We start from the raw sequence: 3,589 nt of genomic DNA, 5'->3' as shown, positions 1-3,589 counted from the left end.
GGGCCCCAAGGGACCCCCCAGTTCCAACCCCCCTGCCATGAGCAGGGACCCCTCCCACTAGATCAGGCGGCCCAGAGCCTCCTCCAGCCTGGCCTTAAAGACCCCCAGGGATGGGGCCTCAACCCCCTCCCTGGGCAACCCATCCCAGGGTCTCACCACTCTCAGATGGGCAACAGAATGATGAATTGAAAGCTCTTCTGTGGGAGGGAGGATAAGCAAAGCTATCATGGACACACCTTCCACCTCATTGGCATGTACACTTTGTGTTAGTGTCTACTTGTGAGAGCTGCCTCACCATCCACAGGCAGAACTTCTAGCAAAAGGTACAAGCCCTGCCTTTAGAAGAAGTTTTAGGAAGAGATTTAGGAGTGTTGGTTGGTGCCAGCTACCCCCACAGCCAGTTCAAACCATGGGAAGCCAACACTAGCAGTAGCAGCTGCCAGCTGCTGAAAAACCATCCACTGCTGGTGGACACATGCAGCATGGTCCTTTCTGCAGTGCACCACTCCACCAGCTGGTGCAGGTGCTGCCAAGGGAGCCCAGCAGGTAGGGAGAGACAAGCTCTGGTCATGCACAGCTCATTGAGTTCCTTCCCAGAGAAGAAATCTGGAGGGTGAAGAGAAGAGAGGATCTGTTTAAGAGGGCTTAAAGGAGTTTAGAAGAGCTGGCTCTTGGGTGGTCCCTATCCCTCTATCTCCTGGTTACAAACCTGGAGTTTCAAAGCATATAGAAACATGTGCCAAAAACCTGAGCTCTCCTGTGGGTGAAGGTGACAGCTCTCATCTGTGCTGTGTAGTTGTACAGGGCAGGCTGCCACCTTCCCATACTGTTCCCAGGAATTTCTCCACATTGCAGATGGAAATTTCGAGCTGGTTTTTAACCATCCAAAGATACTCAATCTCTCCAGTTTGTCAGCTTCTGCACAAGCAGATACAAGAAACCTGCTTTGTGCAACACATGTTGCTAGGTCTCAGAGCAGTAAGAAGCCAGTGGGGCTGTGGATTGGGGAGCATGGCATTTGCTGCAGCATTACAGCTGGGAACAATTCTGCATGTCTTTCCTCTCATTTTATTAAAAAGTTGGCTCAATCAGCAATTCACTACCAAGCCCACTGGTCATTCATACAAAAATCTGTCTGTACAAGCCTGGGTTCCCTTGCTTTAATGAAAAGCTTTTGCTGGCTTTTTTTTTTAGGTAGCAGCAGAAATTTATTCCTTCAGTGGTTTTATTCATCTTGCCCAGCTGTGATCTTATATAGTTTTTTACATCATTTTATTCCCATTTCCTTTTTAGCTGGTTTGCATGCAGTGCTAAAACTGCTCTGGTGCAGGGCTGTGCCTGTGCTGGAATTTACCATTCTGGGGTACCACAATCCAGATCCCAGATTGACCAGAGCTCAGAGCAGGAGGAGCAGCAGTGTGGAGCAGTGTGAGCTTCTCTGCTGTCACACAAGGAGCTCAGAAGAGGTTTAAGTAGAGCCCTGAGTCCTTCCCACGACGGCAGCTTTGTTGGTGATGATGCAGTGACAGAAGGAGGACTTGTGCTGCTGTAGAAGATAAATGGCTGCAATAGGCATGGAAGAAATGAAGCATTTCTTTCATTCTTTCTCATGCAAAGAGTGAACATGCAGAGCAGGGACCTTTAGAAGCCTGAGTGGTGGCTCCTGTCAACTCGTGAGCCCTGGAGTTGGGTGCAGGCGGGATTTACAGTGCTCTTCTACCCCCCCCTGCCCCCATGCTCTTTTCTGCTATGAGATGATGTGTCTGTCTGCTTCATTTTCAGCTCATCAAAGCAGGGTGATGATGATTCTGTTTGTGCTGGAGATGGAGTGGGTGTTAAGCACTGGACAAGACAAGCACTTCACGTGGCACTGTTCCGAGAGCGGCCAGCGGCTGGGCGGCTACCGCACCAGCGCCGGCGCCTGTGGCCTCCAGTATCCTTTGCTGAGCTCTCCCTTTTAACTTCTGCTCTTCAGCACTTGGCCCTTCCAATGGATTTTTCTGGTTGTCCTCTGTAGGTTTGGAGAAAATCTGAACCCAGTTCTAAAAGCTGCCTGTTCTCCTTGCTTTGTCTCCTTAATGCGTGGTGGCGTATTTAGGTCTAAGCGTTTTAGAGCCTATTGTGGCCTGCTGTTGTAATAAATATGGACAGGGCCTTCATTTAAACATGCAGCACGTGCTTTCTTCTAGGAATTAACAGCAGCAAAGTAGGTCGGTGATCAAGTGAGCGTGGCTGTGTGCATGCATGGTAAAAATTAAATGACTTTCATATAAAATAACGAGCACTTGTCCTTCGCTCTGAAACGGTCCACGATGGATTGGGAATCTGGGTTAACTAAAGAGTAAATGGCTCCAGAAATGGCACTCAAGTGGCTTATTCACCTAGAGCTGCCACAGCTGCCTGACAATAAATGAAATATTAATTCAGCCTTACTGCAAAAGAAAAGGGAAGTGGAAAAGTATGAGCCCTTAGGCCAAAAGCAGGGGTTAGCACAAACAGGGTTTTTAGTGCCCTGTAGTGTGTGTGTTATGGATGTGTACTTTGCTCATTCATGGGAAGTGAGACTGACTCAGAATTGCTATCTGACCCTGGACTTGCTTTATATCATCTGGTCATTCAGCCAATCTAAACAACACAAAGTCTGAACTTCATTTTTAATAGAATGATAAATAGTGTTGAAAGCGTGGTGCAGGAATTTGTCCTGTGTTTCCTAAATCTCTCTAGAGAATGGGCTGTTTAATGTGACACACAGTTTTGGAAGATACTTTAATTTGGGTCATCAGATCAGGCTAGTGGAGGGCAGGAGAAGGGAGAATCATTGGCAAGGATTGCAAGAAGCTTGGCAGAACCAGGAACGTGGTTTGGTGTGGTGTTTTTGGCTGGTTTTTTTTTGTTGGTTGGGAGTCGTTTGTGTGGGTTTGGCTGTGGATTTTTTTGTTTTTTTTTTCCTAGTGTCCTTTGTGCATAAAATCAGTTCTAAGCAGTTGCTCATTAAATATCCAGCATGGATTCTCAATGTGGAATTAAATTGGTCAGAAGAGGTCAGAATCTGTCCAGTTAGGTAGTTGGATGAGCCCAGATTCTATTCAGTTTAAAATATGATGTGTGAGGCACCTGATATAGCTGACACTTCCCCAGATATGGCATAACCCCCACTCCCCTTTCATTGTATCTGGAAACTTCACTGTAGTGAAGGAGCAGTGTGGGGGATTGGACACCAGGTGCCCACCAAGCTGCTGTCACTCCCCTCCTCAGCTGGACAGGGGAGAGAATACAATGAAAAGCTTTTTGGGTCCAGATAAGTCACTCACCAATTACCATCATGGGCAAAATCAGACTCAGTTTGGGGAAATTTAATTTGTTACCAATCAAATCAGTGTGGGATAATAAGAAATAAATCCAAGTTTTAAAATGGCTTTAGTGTGGGATAATAAGAAATAAATCCAAATTTTAAAATGGCTTTCCCCCACCCCTCCCTTCTTCCCAGGCTTAACTCTACTCATGATTTTCTTTACCTCCCTGCCCCCACAATAGCACAGGGGGATGGGGGTTGCAGTCAGTTCATCACTCACTGTGTCTGCTGCCCCTT

At 46.9% G+C, this 3,589-nt stretch overlaps 1 protein-coding gene across 1 annotated transcript in view; it reads left to right on the top strand.

The window, feature by feature from the left end:
* Positions 1–3,589, top strand: part of WDFY2 (WD repeat and FYVE domain containing 2) — a gene marked incomplete at its 5' end in the record, with an annotated part of 13,241 nt that overhangs the window by 2,263 nt on the left and 7,389 nt on the right. The window contains one exon of the mRNA XM_008946197.1: positions 1,783–1,933. Coding sequence (XP_008944445.1) covers positions 1,783–1,933 — 151 coding nt within the window. The remainder of the gene's footprint in view (positions 1–1,782; positions 1,934–3,589) is intronic.

Source organism: Merops nubicus, unplaced genomic scaffold, assembly GCF_000691845.1.
Source record: "Merops nubicus isolate BGI_N331 unplaced genomic scaffold, ASM69184v1 scaffold34488, whole genome shotgun sequence".
In the NCBI taxonomy this organism is placed as follows: Eukaryota; Metazoa; Chordata; class Aves; order Coraciiformes; family Meropidae; genus Merops; species Merops nubicus.
This window is presented reverse-complemented; position numbering and strand designations above follow the sequence as displayed.